This window comes from Columba livia, chromosome 3, assembly GCF_036013475.1.
Source record: "Columba livia isolate bColLiv1 breed racing homer chromosome 3, bColLiv1.pat.W.v2, whole genome shotgun sequence".
In the NCBI taxonomy this organism is placed as follows: domain Eukaryota; kingdom Metazoa; phylum Chordata; class Aves; order Columbiformes; family Columbidae; genus Columba; species Columba livia.
The window spans coordinates 100522064-100545711 of NC_088604.1; the positions used below are offsets into that span (position 1 = coordinate 100522064).

Below are 23648 nucleotides of genomic sequence, written 5' to 3' on the forward strand. Positions count from 1 at the left end.
CAACTGTAAAAACGCTCAAGTTACGTGTCTGGTGACATCTGTAGAGACAGCTTCAATGTCTTTTCTTTATATAATTATACAAATAAATAGTGAAACATACTGACTCCCTTGAGTGCAGTGGTTTAAGCTATCTATCTGCATTGTAGAATGTTACTTGTCACATTCCTCACAACTACACATTTTGCGGTGGGTCAAACTAGTCTTGGGATGGATTACAGAAATTCCACGTCAGCAGTTTTTCACAGGAGGCACTCAATATCACATTGTTACAAGGACAATGCAGTGTCACTGTGCGCCTTTTTTTTTCCCCCAGCCTATTTTATAGATTGTACCATAGCACCAAATGTGCCAGCAGAGAAATTCTCAAATGCTTGATTGGTGGCCCAGAGCTGTTTTGTGCAATGGGCATAGTGGTATAGCCAGAGCATGACTGCACCTTTTGTGGTGGCTTTTATCCCTGCTTCCTGCTGCTGGATTTTATCTCAACTTTTCCTTAATATTTTCCTGTCTTAGCAGTTTTACGGTTTCTTATAAGCATGAAAAGTGCTTCCATACATAAGCGCCTTTGCACATCCAGTAAAAGCTGGTGTATGCCGTGTGTCTTCCACTCCCATGGGGGTAACTGTAAATAAGCAGAGAGATAAATTACAGCAGAATTAGAAAGGGGCTTATGGTGAGGGAATTTTCAAACATATAGTAAATTTCAGATTAAAATAAAGATATAGATGAAGATAAATAAGTGGGTTCTGTACTTTGTATTTTAATGATTAAATGGCAAGCCTTATTAAGGCAGGTTTTGTGTTGTCCAAGTCGTTCTACATTTTATCTTCATGTGTTTTGCAAATTCACATGCAGATTTTTATGTGAATACTAAAGTATGCATATCCAAGAATTCTACTGAAGATAAACCTGAGAATTATGTATAATTGAGGCAGTGAAATGAGATTGATCTTGTACTTGCTGTGTGGTTCAAACTTCAGTCACAACCAGTATGTGGAATGATTAAACTTAGAATGGGGCAAAATATGAAGAAGGCTCTTATCTGTCTTGCTTGCTCTTATTCGTCATGCACTTGAGGAAGGAGGAGGTAAGCTCTAGATGAAAGGATTAGAAGCATGCGTTGTTCCCATACATGCAGCTTTAATTCAGTATCATGTTAACATTATGGACTGGCTGATGATGATAGAATGAGGTAAGTGATAACTTTGTGCCCTGAATATTAAGACGATTTTTTAACTGTGGTGGTGTGATTAGCAGTATAATAATGTTGCGTTAAGATGATTAATTTAGCAGAAGTTAAGCCCCATGCAAGGTGGCTAGATTGAACTCCTGAGTGATGCAAATAATGGCAAGTCAGCACTATAAGTCTGATCATGCTCGATGGCCAGCCTGGCACACAGATCCACAAATAGTATAATACATACTGTAAGTCTGAGCACATTAACATTGAATTAACACAAGTAGATGCACAAATAGTGCAGGCCAGTCACAATCATTGAATCTAGGTGCTGTACAGATTCACAAATAGTATAATAAAATCTACGTGCTGCACAGATTCATGAACAGTATAACATATACTATAGGTGTGGGCACATTCAATGAGAAATTCTCATTAGTAGATCCACAAATAACGGTTTATTAAACCAACAGGTGCAGGTTCTTTCAGATGCTGTTGATAAATACTATTTGCAAAAACACACTTTAGTTGCAAAAACACACTTTAGTTGAAATAATGTTAGTTTAAAGAAAGTATTGGTACCATATATCTATATAAATTCTAAGATGACTATAGAGCTCCATTAATGTGATTACAAATACAATCTTGATGTCTAAACTTGGTATAATTAAGTGCACAAATTTTACCCAAGAGCATCCTCCTGAGGGTAGGGGAGATAGGCTCAGCCCATCAACTGGTCCCAAAAGTCCTACTAAACTGTTCCCTTGACTTCTGAGTGATGGTGTCTTCCCCCCACCCTTCCTCTGCTGTTAGGGTATTTTATGCTATTTTCTATGTTTAGGTGGAGCTTGAGTGACTCTAGTCATACATACCTTTGCTATTATTTGGTTTGGTAATCCTCCCTTCAACTTTTAAGGTAAAAACCTTACTACGCATGCTTGAAGGTAGGCTGGAGGCAGGTATCCTTTGAGATGGAGGTGTGTTTTCATATTATAATGAGATTATGAGCAACATTCATCCATCAGACAAATTTCTGGCTCAGTAACTAGGAATTTGGACAGAAATTAACATTTATCCTCTTTAATTGACAGCAACTATAACTTATTTTCAAAACCTGCATCTACCGAAACTAGCATCTACCATCTGCTTCTTGTACATGTGCCTTGTTAACAGGGCCCAGCCATGACACCTTTGTATCACTCAACCCCCCGAGTCTTTTAATTGATACTACATTGAGCTTCCTCAGGCACTACCAATTAAGAATGCAGGCCAGGTGTGTGTGGGGTGATTTCTTCCCCACTGTGCAGCTGCCTTATATGCTGAAGATGTGGATATATCTTTATTCTCAATAAGTATATCCTTGATAATTAGTTTCAATAATTTGCCCTTTCAGTAATTATGCCACAATTAAGTACAGTCATACCACATGAGGAATGAATACTCACAAAGAATATAAAAAACTACTGTTGAAGAAATGTTACTGTGTCTTCTAAATACAGCAAGACAATCTGATCCCTTATATACCTAGAGATTCTGTAGGTAATTTTGAAATTATTGAACACCTTAATGTAAGAATTCAATTCAGATTCTATACAACAAAATTCCAAGCTTGGTTATCTTCTTTCTTTCTTCTTCTCCAAGCTCACTTTCTCAGCCTTGCAGGCCAAATGAAGACACTTCGCTGATTTAAGGCACAAGAGATTGTTTAACAGCGTTAGGAATACGACTGGCATAATAGTCATAATTCCTCAAAGTGGCAAGGACCCCAGCTGAATTCATGTGTTTCACTTCCTTGTTATACTGAAATGAATTTCCATGGATATCAGTTATCTTGCCTGAAAAAGAAAAAATATATTCTTGCAAACAGGAGTTGGGGAGAGAGATTCTATTTTATTAGTACAAGTGATATAACAAAAAACCCCCAGTCTTTGTCATACACATGCTGTCTTCACATGTGAAATACCTTTGCTCCCAGTCTAAGCACAACAGTTTTTTATTGACTGAAAGAACTAATTGTTTTATTTTCTTTCAGGAATACTTAAATTGTTTCAGGAAAACAATATCTCTTATGGATTAATTAAAATGCTTCCTGAGTAGTTTTTACATTGGCGGTTGACAAGAAGGAAAGAAAAATCTTTAGTTCAAGTAAAAGCCAGAGTCTGTACAATGAACTCCTAACATAATATAGAAGCACCCCAGCTGGTTTTAAGTAAGTTTCTAGAAATCACTTGGCAAGAGCAACACAGATCTTTATGCAAGCTAATTTAACCACGAGATACCTGCATAACAAGGAGGCTAAATACAGCCCTGTGCTGCCCCAGATTGGTTGGTTTTCTTGTGCTAACCTGTTTAAAGCTATCCCAATTATCAACAGTAGAGACTGCAGAGGAGTTAAATAAGGTCATTATGAAGCTTTTTATTCTTGCTTGACAGAATTTGGGAGATCAAAGCCCACAGTTTTAGCATATGGTGGTAGGTCTATCAATATGAACAGCAGAAATACTATAATAAAAATAATCATTCTTATATTCAAATTCTTGTCAGTGAGACTTCTTGTAACTTTTGTAACCACTTACCCCCTAGAAAGGTGAAGTGGCTTATGTTGGCTGAAGACCACTAATTTTACGGAATTGCATGAATGACTCAATTCTGGAGTGTGTACATCTGAGGAACAACTGTATGATTTGGCCTACTTTGGTTGTTTTAAATAATTCAACATCCACATATTACATAATATGTTACTAATAATAAACTACTATATCCAGTTAGTAGGACGGGTACTGTGAAATAGAAAGAAATAGTAAAAAAGAGTAAAAAAGAGTAAAAAAGAGTAAAAAAGAGTAAAAAAGAGTAAAAAAGAGTAAAAAAGAGTAAAAAAGAGTAAAAAAGAGTAAAAAAGAGTAAAAAAGAGTAAAAAAGAGTAAAAAAGAGTAAAAAAGAGTAAAAAAGCCATTTGCTTTGAAAATATTGAAATTACTATACCAAAAATTTTGGATTTTGGCTTTTCAATCATTTGACAGTTATTGACTGTATTAGTCCAGGGCGAAACAGATCATCTCATGCTTTCCAGAGCATAATTTACTGCTCCTTTGGAATTACTGTTGATTTCAAAGGGCTCAAACTCCTAGTGAATTGTGACTATTTAAAAATATATACATACTGTCATTTTTCTTTCCAAAGACATGTTTGGAAGGTTTTTTTGGTTTTTTGTTTGTTGTTTTTTTGGGGGGGTTGTTTTGTTTTTCCTATAAAAAGTATAAATAACTTTAAATTGATGCAGTTTCATTTATCTTGGAATTTTGAATGCTATTAACTTACCTCCTACAGCATGTAGAATAGCTTCAGGTGCACACGTATCCCATTTCTTGCATCCAGGACTGGCAAACACATAAGCAGATGCCTTGCCTTCTATAAGTTGAATGATCTGTTACGAAGAGAAAGTCACAATCATTGCAAAGGATCTAGGCATTTAGAAACAGGTAAAAATAACACCAGGAAACAGGCATCAGATCACTGTCAGAAAAGGAACACCAGCCATTTCTAATATTACAATAAATTATATTAAGGTTTAGAAAGCTATACCGTATTACCATTCTGCATCATCTATTTTTGATTGTTATAGATACAGTCTATAGGATGAAAATCTGGTTTTAGTTTCAGAAACAAGAATTCCCACCTTGTGGAAGTACTACAAAAATAAAGTAGAAACTATATCCATGTTGTCTTGGTGCCATTTTGGGCCTTGCATTTGTTGGAAGAAGGAGATTGGAGGGTCTGTTTTTGACAACCATGACAAAACTAGGCTTTCAAAACTGTAGCAAATGAGTATTCCGTGTATGCAGAGAAGGTTTTCAAAGGAAATATCACTGTTTACTTCTAGTTTTATCCTTTGGTATGTGCTTCTAGATAGTTGGAACAAAAACCATCTTAACATAGACAGGAGGAAATGCCTAAAATTATGATTAAATTGTATTCCCGTTTAGTCATTCTGGTCTTATTTTTTATTTTCTTCTCTAGAAACATAATATTGGGGAAGATGGACCTCAGCCATGGCCAGCATGGCCATTGTTACAAATAAACCTGTACAAATTCTGACTCTGTGCCCTATAGCAGCATGAATGCTAAGAGAGAAGTTGTGCTGGGGAAGGAGGACAAAGTCTCCACCACATTCATGCAAGTAAGCAAATTACTTCTTTAAAAAATATTTTTCTTTTCCTAAAAGTAATAAGGTTTCTTTGTCCCAACAACAACAACAACAACAACAACAACAAAAAAAGATTCGGAGTTTTCATACCTTGTTTCCTGCCCCTCCGACTCTGATGACACTGTCAGGGTTCAGGGCACTGATGCAGTCATTTACCAGAGTACTGCTGTGAGAACGAGTGGTAACAATGATGTGTTTCCCAGCAGGTGCTTCTGTGAGCTGAAATCCAAAGGCACCCATGCCCAGGACCCCCCAGATTGTCCTGCCCAACACAGCATTAGCTCCTGCCTAGGAAAAAGGTACACAGCTCCAGGTAATGGCTTATCATAGGGATCAACATTTAAAGCACAAGTGGAGAGAAGTACCTAGACAAAACTTTGCTTATTAAGGAGTATAATATTACTACTGGGATATACATTTAAACAGTGGCACGTAAAAAGAACTACCCTGGAGCCCAGAGTGAGAAATTGGCTCTCTTTCCCTCTAAGGCAATGATATCATTTACTGTTTTCTTATCTGTGACATTGTGGTGATGCATTATATCCTGTGTCTAATTACTGGCAAATTAATATTTGTATATTTCTCTACTTCATGCACAATCCCTAAGTGAAGATATTGTTACTGTCATTTTATACATTTCATCATAGATATCACCTAGAACATATAGAATCAGCTGATGATATGCATTACATCAGATTTTTCTTTAAATTCTAGTGAGTGTCACTAATCAGACTGCTTCAAGAGCTTTTCAACCCCTCACAGATAGTACTGAAATAATGTCCAAACGTGTAAACGCCTGTAGGTTGGACTTACACCTGAAACCCGGCCTGATGCACTCTAACCCAGCTGTCAGTGACAGGTACGCTTGGTTTATTTAGGGCTGCGTATTTCTGGCAGTTACCACACATCACAAATGCGCCTATTGCATGGATTTACTAAAGAATTTCTAGCAAAGACTGCAAAAATAACAATCTGTACTCGTTTTACAATATGTACTTTGTATGTACTGTAGTAATATGTACAGTACGTACATAATATATGCTGTATTAGTGCATTACACAAGCCTTAGGATTTAGTGTGGCTGTTAGTAGGTCCCTGAGATTCAGTTCCCGGAAACCAACACTCATAATTTTATACATTCAATAAAAACACCACCACTTTGTATTACAACATTAACTCCACTACACACTGCTTTTCAGTTGAGACTGTGCTAACTAGAAGTGACAATTAGAAATCATCTAATGCTTTTAAACAAATCAATGCATTTAATACCTCGTAGTTGTAGTATGGCTGGTTAATAACTCCTGCTATTGCTTTGCCTCCATAAGCAATTCCAATTAGAACTGTTACGTGATCAAGGAGACCTGTACAGAAATAATATCAATGTAGTCAAGCTTGAAAAAGATAAAGTGTATATATATATATATATATATAAAAATAAACCTTCAATAAAAGTCCACAAGTCGGTATGCAGGTTGGTATCTTAAAAATGAAAATACTAATAATGATTTTTCAGGTGTAATAGGTTGGTTGATGTAATTTTTTTTAGTCATTTAGCCTTCAGGTCTGCAAAAAAAATTCCCTTTATAGAATTATCTTAATATAACTATATTATAAATAATAGACAACTAAATAGTAGTATATTATTACATTCTTCTATAATTGTGGTGTGAATTCTTTAATGGTATTCAAAAATAGCAACTTGTTGACAGCTGTACATCTCTTTCCCTGAAAAAGGGAAAAAAATCTGCCTAAAAGATTTTACATTAATCAACTAAAAGATGCAGCAAGAAGATAAAGTGAGGTTTCAGCATATCGGGTTTTGGAGGTTTTTCTTTTTTTTTTTTTCCTTCATTTTAGGTTTTATTTTAAATTAGGCTTTGCTGAAAACATTTTCTTCCCGTAACTAAAGAATTATGAGTTAGGGGAAGATGTTTTATTTTGAAAGAGCTACAAATACAGATGTGGTACTTGGGTTGTTTGAAGAGGAGGATGCATAATTCAGCATATTGCTGTGCGAATGGGAGATTTAGTCCCTCAATTCAAAGTATATGTGAAAATGTAAGTTTGACTAATAACTTAAAGACCTGCCAGCAATCAAAGGTAGCCCTTTGCTCCCTGAAATGATGAAAACTGGTGGACACTCAGTAGCCCATCAGGAATACTCAATACTGGTCAGAACTGAAATGAATGATTAAACAATTCCATAGAACTCAAAAAGTACAGAAACAACATCAACCTTACGAAACAATATTGTATATCAATTCTGTCATAAAACCATCTACAGGTACATGCTGCTTTATTACATTGCTGTAATTTTTTTTGAATCAGCAGAATTAAAAGAGAGGCCTACCTTCAGTATACTCCTTGGTTCCATCCAAGGGATCAACCCATATTACAAGCTTTAAAAATAAGAAAAATTAATAAATACAAATCATGTAAATTACCTAAGTATATATTTCAATGTAATGCTTTTATTTCCTGACAGTAAGGAAATAAAATATTAAAATTTTTAACATTATGACTGAAGGCTACAATAGAGTTTTACACAAAAAAAAGCTTAAAAACTGACTGGAACTTCCCAGTAAACATCTTAATAGAAGTATGAAAGCTTAAGCTGAACATGGAAATTACATTACTTTATGCCCAAAGTAGATTCCTTCCAAATAAAACTGAATCACAAGTTGTTAGAAGCAAATTTCTATTTCCCACTATTGCACACAGAGATATGCAGCATTTCCAGCTCTGGAGATGTGATTCTCATGCCATTTCAGTTTTCAAACCAAAAAAGAAAAAATCAACAACACTGAAATAACCTTTTTTCTTAATACATTCTTAGCTCAAATCAGTAAGTAATAGGGACAGTGCATAACATGAAGACACACCTATAGCACATTACCTCTTCCTCTTTAATTCCTGTGTACTGAGCAGGACAAGTTTTCATCAGTATTTCTTCAGAGTGACCATCTTCTATTAATTCCTCATTTACATCATCAGCGGGCAGGTCCTAACAAAAGGATTCTCAAAATTATTAGAAAAATATGTTGGACTCACCTTGATTTGCCTTCGAACTGTGGATTTGCTTGCAGCTTACTTGACAAAGCTAATGCAGTGGAAAGATAAAATAGGATGGAAATGATTTTTTTTTAAAAAAACCCAGATCATTTCCTAAAACCTGCCAAAGCAAATTCCACTGCAAGTTACAGTAAGTTAAATTGTTAGCATGAAATCAATTTGGTACTTACTTCTTCTCCTATGATTGTCACCTTGGGAAACTTCCGTGCCAGGGAAGCACAAATGCTCATTTGTACCAGTCGGTCAGCTTTGGTCTGCAAGTCATTGGCTCCAGTCTGTCAAAGAAAGGACAGGATTTTGTGCATTCCAAAGGAACGACAACAAAAGAACCCAGTTCAATATGGCAAATACAACCAGGCTCATACGTCACTCTGAATATCTACCTTGTAATGAAAAGAAGTCTAAATTATCGATCTAGTAAGTGATCTTGAGAGAGGCAAGCTAAAAAATGGACAAAGCAGAGCTAAGATATGATATCAGAACAATATTTATGTGCTGTGTTCTTCTCATAGAATCACAGAATAGTATGGGTTGGAAGGGACCTTCAAAGCTCATCCAGTCCAACCCCCTGCAATGAGCAGGGACATCTTCACCCAGATCAGGTTGCTCAGAGCCCCATCCAGCCTGGTCTTGAACGTCTCCAGCGATGGGGCATCTGCCACCTCTCTGGGCAACCTGGGCCAGTGTTTCACCACCCTCATTGTAAAAAATTTCTTCCTCATGTCTGGCCTGAACGTCACCTCCTTTAGTTTAAAACCATAACCCTTTGTCCTGTCGCAACAGGCCCTGCTAAAAAGTCTGTCCCCATCAATTGCACTGGTGCAATTGTACTGAATATAAAGTCTAGCAGAGAAGGACCAAGGAGGGCCAAGAAGCTAAACAGGGAAATTGAACTGGACAGTAACACCCATACCTTTTTTCCAGCAAAAATACTAGAGAGAAAACAGTGGATTTGGTGTCTCAAGATGACATGAAACAATGACTGAAAGCCTTCCCAAAAGATGTAGCCAAACACAGGTTGCCAGATGGCTTACAGTAACTTCTTCTTAAACATCAATAGCCTACTGTATACTGGAAGTGGGTAATTTATTAATGCTTTCTTGCCTTGATCTTCATGTATCTATGAACAGAGGAGCCCTTTAGGTTCAGAGACAGAGTCTCAGTAAGAAGTACTTTCGATAGTACAGGAATTAAGCAAACAAGTTCATCCAAGGAATCAAACAAAAATTGTATTATATCTGCTTGTATCTTATTTGGTGACAATATGAAAATTGTTTTATTCAGCTACAGAAAATAGCCATAGGAATGGAATATTCCTTTTAGAATCATGTTATGGGTTAAATTTTACATGCTCAAAACCTAGTCTGTCCCTTATCCAATTGCTTATTTTTAGGAAACCTGGTATTATTCTTTGAAATTTCCTTCTCATCCCCTAATAAATTGGGTCAAATTTAGCACTGACTTTAGACTTGGCAACATCAAGTTATTGCAGAGAATGTCCTTTGTTCCAGGACACCAACCTAATAAAACAGTATAAAGTAGTTCTTCAAAATGGTCATCAATAATGTACGAATCACTGGACAAAATGTCTACCTATCAATTGTAGGGATCGGGGTTGGGGGGAGGAGTAAAAACACTTCAAGGAGAAGCAATACAAATGGAGAACTTGGAGTTGACTGGGGAAAAGAAAACTCTGGATATCAGGAGAGGGAGGAGCGGAGCTAGCCAAAAATTTAACTGTCCTTGAACTATTTTTCCGCATCTAGATAAACGGATGGAAGGTCGATTGTGTTGATGGAAAAGGTAAACCATTGTCTTCCTCGCTTTTCTAACACTTTCAATAAGGCCAGTTGGACTTAGTCTTGATGTTTGGTAACTGCAGGAAGAAGAAGAATGCTGAGAAGGAGCACTTTCTGCTCTCATGCACCTCCTCCCTCCGGACTGTAAAGCAGAGGCACAGACGGGTTCTCTTCCATTCTCTCACTTTCCTCACCAGCCACCTTTGACACGAAGCTTGCGGGAATTCTGAGATCGCTAGTCCTGCAAACAGGAGCCTCTTCTGTTGGTCACTGTTTCGGTCTAATTTTCTGTGTTTCTAGTATTTGTTTAAACAACAACAACAAAGTATAACAAGTCTTATTTAAAACCAATATCTGCTGTTACTTTTGATCATTTTTGTTATAAGGCATTTACAATTATTTACCTAATAGATTACAGAGCTTAAAATGTGATCATTTCTGCTTTTTTTAATATTAGAAAATAATAATGATTGAACAATGGATTTCCAGTGTACTGAGAAAAATATTAACATACCTGCATTATTTTAAAGTGAAACTTCAATAAACAGAGCCAGCATGTACTTTAAGTTAAAATTACCTTAACCTTTCTGGGCTCTTAAAAAATAAGCTTAATTAAACTTGCTTAAACATTTAAAATTAACTGGCTAATCAAACAAAGTACAGACAGTGCTTCCTTCGTACCTCTGGATGCAAGTATTTTAAGGCTTTCTTGTAGTGCAGGTGATTAGTTTTCTCGAGACCCGAAAAGCAGGTTATGTGGGAAAGTATATTCTACTTATATGTCTGAGAATCCTATTATGTATTCAACTACTTTTGAAAACACAGATCATTGTTCTCCATTTTTAAAAATTATTTTTCCCCTCATACACATGAATTTAATTGCTTAGAAAAAAGGGAATAAGAAACTTGGAAATGTTTCCTTAGTGTTGAATATAACTGACCAAATGGGGAAAAAAGGGAACTTTCTTTTTGCATCTACTGTCTGAACTGACAATAAAAGTCATAAAGGATCAGGCTTCTCTTCACAACTGGCTGAAAGGGCTTACTTTAGAAAAATGTAAATACCAGCAATTACTCCAATGTAAAGGCCAAAAATAACATACGCACTTAATGCAGTCCATAATCTTGTGAAAACAGCTGTAAAGCTAGAATTAACGTTAAGTTAATTCCACCTATTCTAGTACCGTAGTCAAAACAAAGATCCTGCCTTATCAGTGCAGCTTACTAACTTACAGCAAATTAAGAACCTTCACGCAGATGATTGTAGTTTCATTTCTATTTAGAATTAAACATGAAGCTCCAAATTAATTTTGAAAACAGTGATTTACAATAAAATATAAGGTTCTTTTTTGTTTTAAGAAACTAAACACTGATTTATCCTAATCCAAAATTAATCATGAGCACAGTACTTCAAGCTGTACTACTGGTGTTAGGACATAGGTAGGGAAAATAATGGGAAGGGTACATTATGAATTCTGCCATGCTATCCAAAGCTTGTGTTTTGTGAGGGGAATTGGGACAAAGTTATGGTGTGTTTCTTCTAAGTGTCTGAACCTTCTTTAGAAATACTGGTCAAAAGACACTTCTCCAGTGCTCTTTTAATTCCTTTAACAAGGAATATTTCTTTTATCAGAGAAGTAAGGTTGAGCAACTTGCATGGACTGTATTTCCCTCCCTAACTGCTGATCTTCAAAATTACCACTTTGACCTGTATCTAATTCAGCGTTAATAAGAGACATTAAACTGGAATGAAGTAAAAGTAATACCTTTTCCACTATCCCCAGATCTCCTGCAGCCATTACATTTCTAACAATTGTCGCAGCTTTTTCCGCAACAGAATATGCAGAGGCGACCACACGCATGAGTAGAGCTGGAGAAGCCATGCTGAATGCTGCGAAGAAACAAAAAGCAAACTTGTACATTTCTCTCTTCAAGAGAAGACAAGAAGGAAAATATTTTACGTAACATCCCAAAGGGATACAGTTTATTTAATCTGAGTAGGAAGGGGAAAGTGGATTGCTGCCAATGAGTAGTAATGAAGTGAGCTTTGACTTTCTTAAAAGTACAACTAATGCAAACACAGTGAAATAAAGTTCTTTTAGACAAGATTTTTTAAATGTTCATGCTGTCTCTGACAGTAAACCTAGTTCTCATTAAAATTAAATATGGCATTAAAGAACAGCAGCAGCAGAAACTCTTTATCATAAAAATTAAGAAAAACTGCAGCCTACACACAGAACTCATTTTGTACATTTTGAACATACGTTCATTTTTTTTCAAAACTGAACCTACAGACTTGGTTTGTGCCCAGATTCAAGTACAAGGCTACCAGACAGGCTGACAAGAGCAACTTTACTTACTATTTTTATTTGCATAAATAGAATATAAGCTTTTGCAGATAGTCTAACTGTGGACACAAAATAGGTTAATGATATGGAGATACTGCAAACACTGTGCTTGTATGTGGAAGTCTGTTCCTCTAAATTTTACCGTCCTTTCTGTATTTCCTTAACTTCTCTTCATTTCTTTGAAAAAAATCTATTGCATCTTCCTTTCTCCCATCAACACCGCAAATCCTCTCATTCTTCCTGTTGTATCGTCTTTATATCTGTTCCCCAGAACACTTCAGTTCCCAAGCAGAAGAATAACTATCACGCTCACAGTTGTCCATCCCTCCCAGCTTTTCTCTACCTCAGGACAAAGAAGTATTGATAACCATGCTGTATCCTTTAAAGCACAGAGCTAATTGCTTTTTATTTTCTCTTCAGTTTTGTCCCTCTGTGTACATTACATGCTTTTGGCGTTGGGCTTACATGTATGATATACTTCCAAGTAAACACTTGAGCAGACAGAGAAAAAAAATACCGAGGAACTCATTAATCACCACATAGATGATGAAATATTAGGCTTCCCTCACAATCCACATTTGCAGCAATTGCCGCAAGTGTTGCATAAGCGGCAATAGGTCATTACACGATACCTTTCCTTTCTTCCTTGAGAAATCTGCTTAGTAAATTATCATTTAATGAGGTGATAAGGCTAGCTACTGTAGATTGTATTGATGTGACCTCAAGTTCATGTTTGTTTACAGCAAACAGCAACGTTAGACATATCAAAATCCCAAATGTAGCTGCTTAAAAGCTTTTTCAGTGTTTTATAAACACTGTACAGGTAACTAAAGGTCCGAAGATCTCTGAAGCTAAAAGGGTGGAATGATTGTCTATATATATAGAAAAAGCATGGTTGCTACTGTTAATTATTATTTACTGCTTATGGATGGGGGCAAAGTCCTCTGGAGTCCTGTAAAACAGCCAAGGTCCCTGCCCAAAGCACACATGCTATCTTGGACTGGTAACAACAGTTACAGAGGAAATTTGGCAACACTACCTGTGGCACAAAGCACCTCTCAAGCCATTGAAAGCCGTAGATCAAATATGTGCCATAACAAATTGGAAAACAGATACTATTTTAAGTATATACCATCATGTGAAACAATTTAATAGGAAGGAAAATTGAATGGAGTAAATTCCATACTGAAAATATCTGGAAAATGAGTACTTCTGAGAAGGAGTACATAAATTAGCATATTCGATGGGAAGTTTGAGTTAAAGAGTTGAGCTCAGAAGAAGATAATTAAGATTTTATGCTCAGCTTCTCATTCTTTATCCGACCTTTTACTGCACATTTGATCCTGCTTTGTAAAATGACGTTAAAACTTACCTAATTGCTTTTAAGCCTTGATTTATTTAATGTTTTCATGAAGTTCCAAAATACTCAGAAAAGAATACAGAAATACTATCTTATGTTCTTGAAGTTTGACCCAAGGTGTTTCTTTGGTACTTTTTTCTTGGACATTCTTAGGGCAAACAAGTCTACTTTCAGTAGTGAACCTGTACCTGAAATCTCTAAGCAAACCTTAAAGTTAAAATATTCCTATGAAAAACAAGATTTATTAAGAGAAACTGAAATGGGAGGTTTAACACTACCTTCCCCCAACATAGAGTAACTAATCAATGAAGTGCAAAGTATGTTACTACCACAAAAGGTGCCCTAGATTTTTACAGGGCTGTGTGGCACATTTTCTGGTGTTTTGGGGCTTTTTGGTTGGAAAAACATGTATGCTAGTTGGCCGTAAGTTTCTCATCACTATAACTTTCTGATCTTAGCTAGTTTATTTATAAGTTCATGGCATGTTCTTTCTGATGAGGGCAATGTCTAAGGTGTACTTCCACAATACATTCAAGAATATATTGCTTGCTTTGGACAAACAAGTTTGACTCTTACAAAAACTGTACCGTTTACAAAGACTGCAGAGCAACTATCCCTCAAATTAAATTTGCATAAAACTTTCAAAACTTGTCCTTCAAAGACTATACGTCCTTTCTCCTAGCCTAGCAACCGAACTGTTGAATATAGCGGTTTCAACTTGGCAAATCAGTCTGCTTTGGTACCTAGAAGAAACTTTTTCATGGTTAGGGTGCCAGAGCACTGGAACAGGCTGCCCAGGGGGGTTGTGGAGTCTCCTTCTCTGGAGACATTCAAAACCCCCCTGTGTAACCTCATCTGGGTGTTCCTGCTCCAGCAGGGGCATTGGAGTAGATGACCTTCGAGGTCCCTTCCAATCCCTGACATTCCGTGATACTAAAATAAATGAGTTCTCTAGTTCTTGTTACACATTTTAACTTTGCAATATTTAAATATTACAGGATGGCTATAATTAATTTATCAGAACAAATCGCTGTCTTAGTGTCTTTTCTACAAACATCTATTTTGCAGATTTGTCATTTCAGCTGATAAAGTGGGAAAACGGACCTCACGCACAGCACGCCTTTACAGTGCTAACTACGACTTCTTCCTCTCACCTCTTCAAAGCCCAGGTGACTAGAGCTCCCGATTTCTTTACAATAAACTTTGACTCACACTTAGTAAAGGGTATTTTTTTCCTGCGTAACGCAAGGACACAGCGTTTCCCCGGCAGGGTGGGAACGCTCAGGTTCCACTGCGGGTCACCCGCAGACCTCCAGCGGGAAAGGGTTTGTGCCGCCTCATTTCACCGACGTGCTCTGAAGCCTTTTCAGTTTGTAGTAAGGAACGATGCCCGAGGCAAGCGGGGTTCCCGCGGCTGCCGGCAGAGCCCCCCGGGCGGTGCCGCAGCGACTCACCGGCTCCCGCCGCGCTTGGCCCCGCGATCGCTCGGCCCCTGCCGCTCCTCTCCGCTTCGCACCGCTCACCGGGGCTCCGGGACGAGCGGGAGCCCTCCCGACCGCTCCCTCTCCCAAGTGATGAAGCGGCCGAAGTTCACGCTCCGCCGCAGCCGGGAGTTCCCTGCCCGCCCCGCGGCCTCCGCGCCGGCTCCTTCAGGAAGCGCTCGCCGCTTCTCGCGTCAGGGCCGCGCCGTCGCCTTGACAAAATAAGCTCGGAACGCCCCAAGCCCTTCCGGGTCTGGGGAAGGCTGAAGCGTTCTCCTGTTCCCCCGCCCTGCTCGTGGGGTGGCCCCGCAACAGCCGCTCTCCGCGGCGGGGAGGAAAACGCGTTGCTGCGTGACGCGTCCCTTCCCGCGGCCCGTCGCGGCAGCGCCGCTTGCCGTAGCGCAGGCGGAAGCAGATCACAGCGCAGGGAGCCCGTGAGGATGTTGTGGGTCTGGCGGGCGCCGCCGCTGGCGCGGTCCGGGTTGCGGGTCGGGCTGCGGGCCCGGGCCGGGGCCGCCGCCTGGGGCTGGGTGCGCTCGGCCGCCTCCGAGGCCAACAGCCAGCAGCCCGCGGCGGAGAGCCGGCAGGACTCCCAGTACCGGGACACGGTGCTGCTGCCGCACAGCCGCTTTCCCGCGCAGCTGCCGGGGCGGCTGCAGCCACAGACCGAGCTGGAGACGCAGCAGGTAGCGGCCGGGGCTGGTGGGGCCCGGCCCGGGAAAGGCGGGGGAGCGGCGGGCGGAGGTTTGTGTCCGGGCCCGCCGGTGGCTGCGGGGCCCCGTGTGTAGGCCCGGGCGGTGTGGGGCGTCCGGCCAGGCCGCCCGGTGCTCGCTGAAGAGGGCTGAAGAACTCGGGATCTTTAGTTAGGTAGTTGTAGTCTGGATACTCTAAAGTGTGTTATAGTTTTGTTTGGAGAAAGACTAATGACCCTCCTCACAATGGAGAGCCAGAATAATGTTTGCCTTAGTATCCTGCCTATCCACAAGTTTTTTAATACTTCTGAACCTCTGATGCTTTCTGTTACAGAGTTAGAAAAGTTAACTCTCCACGTTTTTTTTAAATTTTCTTTTATTATTTTACCACCTAGCCAAAATACAGACGTTGTTTAAGTGCAAAGACCTGTGATGATTTAGGTGTTTTCTCATTGTCTCTACAGAAATGTGGTTTTTCGGAACTGTATTCATGGCAAAGGCAAAGGAAAACAAAGCAGGAATTTTGTCTTCACGATGGGCCACCTTATGCCAATGGAGACCCTCATGTTGGTCATGCGTTAAATAAAGTAAATATTTACTTGTTCAAACCATACTGTTTTGATACTTCCCCTTATGTGCTGTCTGCTCTCCATTCCCGCTTAAGTCAATTGCACTTTCATGTGTTTTGCATTTGGAAGATGGGCCTTTTAAAAAGCAAGTGGCACGCTAACATAGATACTATATGGTACCATGGTGATACAGATACCATACCATGAAAAAATACCATATACCATTATATGGTACCTATATGCTGAATGCTTATTTATGAGGTTGAATGTTTCAGTGAAAAGAGAATGCTTTTTTTTAGAGAAGAACCAGCCTTCGTTCCTAAGCAATATGAAATGCACAATTTATTTGTTTGTTGAATGGATCACATACACACCGCTGGCTGAGTGTTTATTTCCATATGTAATAATGTTGTTGTAATGTGTGTTTGAGCTGTGCCTTGCTGTTCCTTTTTCATTTGAGTATTTTGTGAGTTTGTTTGATAAAAAAAACTTATTTTATCTGGGTATTATCAATGGAACCACAATGACTAAATGTCGATAGTTTTAAAAAAAGTAAATTTCAGCTTTGAAATAGTACTCCTAGATGTGTTTGGATACATTTAGATGCAGTGCTGCGAATGACAGTATTAAATTATACTACAAGGTGGGAAACTAAAATGTGACCCACGGCTTCTTAAGGTACAAGTGCTAAAGCTTGGGCTTCTGAAAATGACAGGTTTTGGTAGGTGATCACGTATATCAAAAAGCAATAATGTATACTAGCCCAACGCTGTAGATGCAACTCAATGCTTTAAAAATGAAAGCAAGTAGAATTTGCTTGCTTCAAGTCTTGCAAGTTTATAAACTGCATCTTTCAGTTATACTGGATGTAAATTCCTTTGATATCTGAGGTTCTTTGAGGTTCTGCCAGAATATAAAATGATGGGCAAGGCAAAATCATAACTAGACGGTCTTAAATGTAAGTGTATCGTTCAGCCTTTTTTTTATTTTTAAATAGGAATATTGTAATTAGTAATGTAGCTATTCCACACGGGGGAGCTAAAGTGGTAGCTGACCCTTGTGTCTTTTCAGATTTTGAAAGACATCACTAATCGTTTCTATGTGATGAGAGGTTATAAAGTACATTATGTGCCAGGATGGGATTGTCATGGATTGCCAATTGAGTTGAAGGCATTGTCAGAAGTCAGAGGAGCTGAAAATCTTTCACCAATGGAAATTAGACAGAAAGGTAAACTACTGGCAGTATCTTTGTAGAAAAAGCTGGCTTAGGTATTTGTATATGCTACTCAGCGTGTTTTGAATTTTATGCTTTACACATAGCTTTTATACTTTAGTGGGTGCTTTCCTATTAGCTGTTGGTAACGTTTTCTAGGATCACTGCATTTGCTGAGTACAATGTAATCTTATGAAGTGGGATAATTGAACACAAGCTTGATTTGTTTCTGTCATGAGCATGCATAGCATTGACCATGTGTTTAAAAAAACAGAAGGACTGAGGGTTTGGAGTTCTGCTTTGCATAACTGTCTAGCAGTATGAAATCAGTATTTATCAGATCAGCATGCTTTTGGGTTTTGAAGCCTGAAGTTGCTGAGGAGCTAAAAAGAAGTTCCTCATAAACTGTGAGTTCCTGCTTGAGCAGGGAGTGGGACCAGGTGACTTCCAGAGGTCCCCTCTGACCTTGACCATTCTGTGAGAAAACGTGGACTTTATCAGTACAGCTTGGCTCAATATCACAATTAGGGATGTATTTATTGACTCTGCTCTTAACAGCACTACAAAACTATATGAGTGGTCCTTTCAGAGAAAGTTAGTCTGCGTTATATGGAAATATTTTTGAAAAAATAATTTCAAATACCTTAAGTATTGAAAGACAACAACATTCAGCTGCAAAACTATTTATAATGAGCAATTTAAACTTCTGTAGCTTGAAATTGCAGCAATGAAATGGGCTAACTTGTTTTCACGTGCATGTTGCTTTAAAATGTTTGGATCAGCATCAACAGGTGGTGAATTTTCACTCTTACTTATTTTACGTTATTTGCAACTACATTTTGAGAAATTGCTCTTTTTAACTGAATATTTTTTCCCTCTTTCTTAAAAAGAAAGTTTATGTTCTAGAGGCACGTCTGCCGTATGTCCCATTTTTAGTTAAACAGTACCATTGCTGGATCTTTTCACTCCTTGCAGTCCTTTTATGTAACAACTACACTGAAATATATATTTTTTGAGCAATAATAGTCTAGTTAATACACATCAATAATTGGTGCATAATTTCAATATGTTCAGCTCGGCCTTTTCTAAAAAATGTCAATAGCATCTTTTTAAATGGTGTTATCTTGATCTTTGTGGCCTAAACCGTGTGCTTAATGGGACTATTCTCTTTCAGCCAGAGAATTTTCAGAAAGAGCAATTGAGAAACAGAAATCTGCCTTCATTCGTTGGGGTGTAATGGCAGATTGGGATAACTGCTACCGTACATCTGATCCAAAGTATGAAGCAAATCAGCTGAGAGTCTTCTATAAAATGTACGATAAGGTATGTTGAATTCTTGCTGAAATGTGTTTTGATTTGTCGTGAGCTTTGATTCTCCTAACTTTCTTTTTTCCCCTCCCTTTCCTCTTTAGGGTTTAATTTATCAGGACTATAAACCTGTGTTCTGGTCTCCTTCAACAAAGTAAGAATCAACTTACTGTTTTGTCTGCAAAATTTTAGCAAGGATATCAGTAGCTTTTCATGTTCAACTGTGTTAACTTATGTCTGATATCAACCCAGAACAGCCTTGGCTGAAGCAGAGCTTGAATACAATGAGAAGCATGTCAGTCGTGCCGTGTATGTGAAATTTCCCCTGCTAAAGTCACCACCTAAGCTGGCCTCTGTGATAGGTATGACTTCTCTGTCGATTTTGAGACAAATAGCTTTTATTTGTTGTTATAATTGTGAGTAAAGTACTTCTAATTTACATCTGTAGATGGATCATCTCCTGCTAGTGTGCTGGTCTGGACCACGCAACCCTGGACTGTCCCAGCCAATCAAGCAGTTTGTTACATGCCGGATTCAGCGTATGTGTCTGACTTGGTTCAGTGATCTGCATCAGTACTTATCAGTAACTTTCAGCAAAGTTAAAACATTCTGGACTGTCATTACATTTTATTTAAGGCATCTTTTTTGAGGTTGCTTTATTTTAAGTGACACAATTGTAAGCTTTGCTCTGTAGCTCTAGTAATATATTGATTTCTGCTTTGATTTTTATTTTTTAAAGTTATTTCTTCTTCCTAATGTTACATTATCTTGCAATTCTTTTGAGATTTAAGAGTGAATTTGGCACGTAGATCTTAAACCATATTTTGCTGTCTTATAGAGATGGAGCATTTAAAGAATTTGTAGCTTTATGGTGTTTGTAATTATTTAGTATCACAAGTGTATATTTGTATTGTAGATACTCAATTGTGAAATGTACGACGACTGGTGAACAGTTCATTCTAGCTGCAGATAGAGTTGAATCAACAGCTGCTATTTTGGATACACAGTTTGAAGTTATGTCAACCTGTAAAGGTAAGCTTTAATATTGTCAGTTTGCCCAGAAATCTGCTTGTAGGTGTCTGAAAACTGCTTCGGTTTTCATGTATTAAGTTTGTTTACATTTTGAGAACGTGGTTCACTGAAATAATACAAAAAGGAGTCAGACTTAGTGTTGGTGTATTGTTGCTCGAATTTTCATTTATAGATTTCAAAATACTTTTAAAAATCTGGATTCACACTTTGAAAGCTTAAACGTGGAGTAGAAGTCTGTTCAGTATGGAAATAATGATGACACTGAATGCGCTTTGTCTTTCTCGTCTTTTGCTGACGAGAACAAGGAGCTAATTACAAGTGTGCTTGCTGACTGCCTGATGGCTAAATTCTACAAAAAGTATTGAAATTACCTAGTGTAGCAGAATATATAGCTCTAGCTACATGCTGCTCTTGTTATTTGATGTTACTTTCCAAGTTTTTCATTATTAATGAAAACCATGAAGACACAACCATGAAGACTGTTGAGGTACCCTAGTGACTGTTGTTTGCATGGAAAAACTAAAGCAGTTGTGTCCCAACAAACTGCAAAGTGATATTTCTTAATGCTTCTGAGTCAGTGTCATGAGTTGGGATTTAACTGTCATTTGTGAAATTTATTCATTTGCATTTATCAGTGATTCGGTGATGGTTATATGCTTATCTAAAGGAGGTGAGAAAGCTGTTTCTGTGACTTTCTTTTCAGGTTCTTTCGGTGTCTTTCTGCGTGTTCTTTTTCAGAGGGGGAAAAAAAAAATCTGTTTCTGCTTCATGATCTTGTATTTACATAATGATAAAACTACCTGAAGGTAGTTTTACAGATTCACAGATTCCGCCTTCTTGAATCACATGATTTGCAGATAACATACAACAGTAGAGTTCTTGAAAAGAAGTTTAATATTAGAACCTTTTATTTTTATCTTCTCATATATTTAGTTATTAGTTATATTTGTTACTTTACTGTATTTGTGTATCTAACTGACTGCAGTTTCTAAACATGTTCCTTCTAAGAAGAAAGAATTCAATGAAGGCCATATTGTCACATGATGTAATTCTCAACTTTCAGCAAGGCTTTACTACTAAGATTCCTTCAATGTTCTTTTTTAACCTTAAATTATCACTAGCTTAATTTGTACTGTACTCTCTTTAATTGTATGCAATTTAGAGAATTTAAATGAATTGTTCACGATAATATTTGTACTTAGTGGCAGAACTAGGAATAGATGCCAAATTCAAGGATTTTAGCCTATTAAATCATTCTTGAGGTCTGTTTCTGGAACACTGAGATAATGATTGCCAGGGAATGGGCAAGTGTGGAATGTCTCTAGGTTGAATGTTACTACTACAAAATACCATTGTCTGAGGTAGAAGAAAAGCTTTTTCTTCAAAGGAGAAAAAACCAAAACACCTGTTCAAGATTAACAATGCAGAGAATTTGAAAGTAGTTGGACGGGGACCCACAAACAAGATAAAGAAGTAGGACATCTGAATAGCATCCTGTGCATACACTTGCTGGTCATGCTGGTCAGTTATTTTATTTCTTCTCTCTGATAAAAGAATCTGAATGCACAAATTGTTTCTCTGTTTTCTCTTCTCCTTTTTTTTTTCCCCCCACCTCCAGGTGTAGATTTGGCAGATGGTTCTTGTGCTCATCCCACAATTCCTGGCAGAGTCTCTCCTCTGTTGCCCGCAAATCACGTGACAATGGCAAAAGGGACAGGATTAGTTCATACAGCCCCAGCTCATGGTATGGAAGACTACAGCGTGGCTTCCCACCATCAGTTATCCACAGTACGTTTTGGTTTTGGTTTCCTGCAACTTTTTGATCATGTGCTTTTAATGTGATTGTTGTAATTTGTGCGTAAAACTTGAAAATGTTTTGAGGCGTTCGCATAAGTGTGAATATCACTAATGGTCTGCAGGAATGCACAGTCACCCTTGAAGTGTGAATCAAAATAAAAGGATGAAGGTTTTCATCCATCTGCTAATTAATACTCACAGTGAAGTGGTAGAATAGAATCCAGTTTCTCTTTTCTCTCTCTGTGTTTTTGGTTTTTTAAAGCATAACACAGACAACAGTTCTCAGCCACTGTCTTTCAGTGCTCGGAATTGTCTTCTAAAGCTGTATCTTGCAGACCTGTAAATCACCGGTTATGTAGGTCATTCGTACTATTATTTTTCAGCAAAGCTGATTTTAAACATATACATAAATACAGTTCAGTTATGCATGATCAGTTTGTGTTTGATGGAAATGAAGATGCAGGGTATACTTTTTCACCTTTTTAGAGCACCGACTCTTGAGATGTTCCAAAACTTGATTATACTCCTGTTTCTGGCGGGGGGTTTTTTGGGGCATGTTTTTTCTTGGGTTGTTTGTTTGTGTTTTTCACTGTCAATTTGAAAAGTCATTGAAATAATAACCAGTGACTTGATGTAAGACAGTTGTGGTATATCTGTAAACATAATGGGGCTCCTTTCTTCTGGTACATAAAATTCACTTGCCTGCTAGATTACTGAATTGCAGTTAACTAAGTCTGAAGTGTACTGAAATACAACATACTTTGCTATTCATCAGGAAAGTAGTTACTCTGCAGAGTACTTAACTGGCTTTTGAATACCAAAAAGGTAATTAATTGCCACATGGTTCTCTATTGACTTGATTAACATACTTATTTTTAGGATTGCCTTGTGGATGAAGGTGGTTTTTTCACTGAGGCTGCAGGTCCTCAACTTAAAAACAAGAATGTCCTTGAAGAGGGGAATGAAGCTGGTGAGTATTTGGTGTTCAGCCATTTGTTACTTGATCAGTCGCATTCCTGCAGGTATATTTTTGAGGATTCATTCATATGAACTGAATATATTTTTAATACGAATGAGGTACGGGTGTTGATGATGGAAAGGGATGAATTGAGGTTAACAGTAGCAGTATATTCAAATTGGATTTTAATCTTGTCTGATATTTTCTCTCAGTCATTCAGATGCTTCAAGCAGCCGGAAGTTTGTTAAAAGAGGAGAAGTATGTGCACAGTTACCCATATGACTGGAGGACTAAGAAACCAATGATCATTCGTGCCAGCAAACAGTGGTTTGTAAACACAGCAAGTGTAAAGGCTGCAGCACAGGTATATAATTTGGCTTTCTTTATGGGGCATTTAAAAACAGCTGATGCTATTTGAAGTCAGCAAAACAATCTTACTACACCTCACTCCAGAATATGTTCTACTCTTGGGTTTACAAAGAGTGATTGAAAAGTGTTAGTTATGTGTTGAAGTGATGAATGCTGTTGGTTTTCTGGTCAATATTGAAACCAATTCAGGATAAATACATTGCCTGAGGTATTTGTTTAGAGTGTTGAGATGAGATGTATAAATTTCTTGGAGCTACTGAACTTTT

The 23648-nt window shown here is 38.0% G+C and overlaps 2 protein-coding genes across 3 annotated transcripts in view; one reads left to right on the forward strand and one right to left on the reverse strand.

The window, feature by feature from the left end:
• Positions 1 to 1120: 1120 nt before the first annotated feature.
• On the reverse strand, positions 1121 to 15647 carry BPNT1 (3'(2'), 5'-bisphosphate nucleotidase 1). Of its 2 annotated transcripts, XM_065058517.1 has the most exons (9): positions 15418 to 15647; positions 12022 to 12146; positions 8627 to 8731; positions 8281 to 8388; positions 7735 to 7783; positions 6654 to 6745; positions 5472 to 5669; positions 4496 to 4601; positions 1121 to 3012 (listed from the first exon to the last, which is right to left on the reverse strand). In XM_065058517.1, exons 2-9 carry the CDS (start codon positions 12136 to 12138, stop codon positions 2864 to 2866), a joined length of 924 nt encoding a protein of 307 aa, XP_064914589.1. In that variant the 5' UTR covers positions 12139 to 12146; positions 15418 to 15647; the 3' UTR covers positions 1121 to 2863. The 2 variants fall into 2 exon arrangements, with proteins under 2 accessions (XP_064914589.1, XP_064914590.1); XM_065058518.1 differs by lacking the exon at positions 12022 to 12146 and having other exon boundaries at positions 15418 to 15553.
• Positions 15648 to 15838: 191 nt separating this feature from the next.
• The window catches only part of IARS2 (isoleucyl-tRNA synthetase 2, mitochondrial), a 28175-nt gene continuing 20365 nt past the window's right edge, over positions 15839 to 23648 (forward strand). The window contains exons 1-11 of the mRNA XM_065058515.1: positions 15839 to 16130; positions 16601 to 16723; positions 17777 to 17933; positions 19093 to 19241; positions 19331 to 19380; positions 19479 to 19588; positions 19675 to 19765; positions 20143 to 20258; positions 21877 to 22046; positions 22935 to 23025; positions 23226 to 23377. Coding sequence (XP_064914587.1) covers positions 15885 to 16130; positions 16601 to 16723; positions 17777 to 17933; positions 19093 to 19241; positions 19331 to 19380; positions 19479 to 19588; positions 19675 to 19765; positions 20143 to 20258; positions 21877 to 22046; positions 22935 to 23025; positions 23226 to 23377 — 1455 coding nt within the window. The 5' untranslated portion in view covers positions 15839 to 15884. The remainder of the gene's footprint in view (positions 16131 to 16600; positions 16724 to 17776; positions 17934 to 19092; positions 19242 to 19330; positions 19381 to 19478; positions 19589 to 19674; positions 19766 to 20142; positions 20259 to 21876; positions 22047 to 22934; positions 23026 to 23225; positions 23378 to 23648) is intronic.